We start from the raw sequence: 360 nt of genomic DNA on the forward strand, positions 1-360 counted from the left end.
AACTTCACAATTTTTTTTCTGTTTAAACATGATTAACCAAAAGAAAATACCCTTGACTGAGCATGAACTAGCACTAATGGATCACATAACCAATTATACTCAACTTCTCGTTTGCCTCTTGACATGTCCTAATGAATTCAGTCACACTACCTACCGATAAAAGGTCCAAGCCATCGCTGTCCATCTGTTTGACGGAATTTCCAAGATTGTAATCAGTCCACTTGGGGAAATTGGCCTTGTAGTCCTGCAGTTGTGTTACACCAGGCCAGTTGTCTTCTGTGGGGGTTGTTAAGGTTCTGAAAATTGATCAAGACCATTAGCAATGTGAAATCCAATAGTTGATTTAAAAATTAATTAATT

At 37.5% G+C, this 360-nt stretch overlaps 1 protein-coding gene across 2 annotated transcripts in view; it reads right to left on the reverse strand.

Moving 5' to 3' along the window:
• LOC119593472 (cyclin-dependent kinase 1-like) overlaps nt 1-360 on the reverse strand; it is a 6,976-nt gene that overhangs the window by 869 nt on the left and 5,747 nt on the right. For both annotated transcript variants that reach the window (XM_037942403.1, XM_037942404.1), the window contains exon 6: nt 155-296. In XM_037942403.1, the coding sequence (XP_037798331.1) occupies nt 155-296 (142 nt within the window). The remainder of the gene's footprint in view (nt 1-154; nt 297-360) is intronic.

This window comes from Penaeus monodon, chromosome 32, assembly GCF_015228065.2.
Source record: "Penaeus monodon isolate SGIC_2016 chromosome 32, NSTDA_Pmon_1, whole genome shotgun sequence".
Classification (NCBI taxonomy): domain Eukaryota; kingdom Metazoa; phylum Arthropoda; class Malacostraca; order Decapoda; family Penaeidae; genus Penaeus; species Penaeus monodon.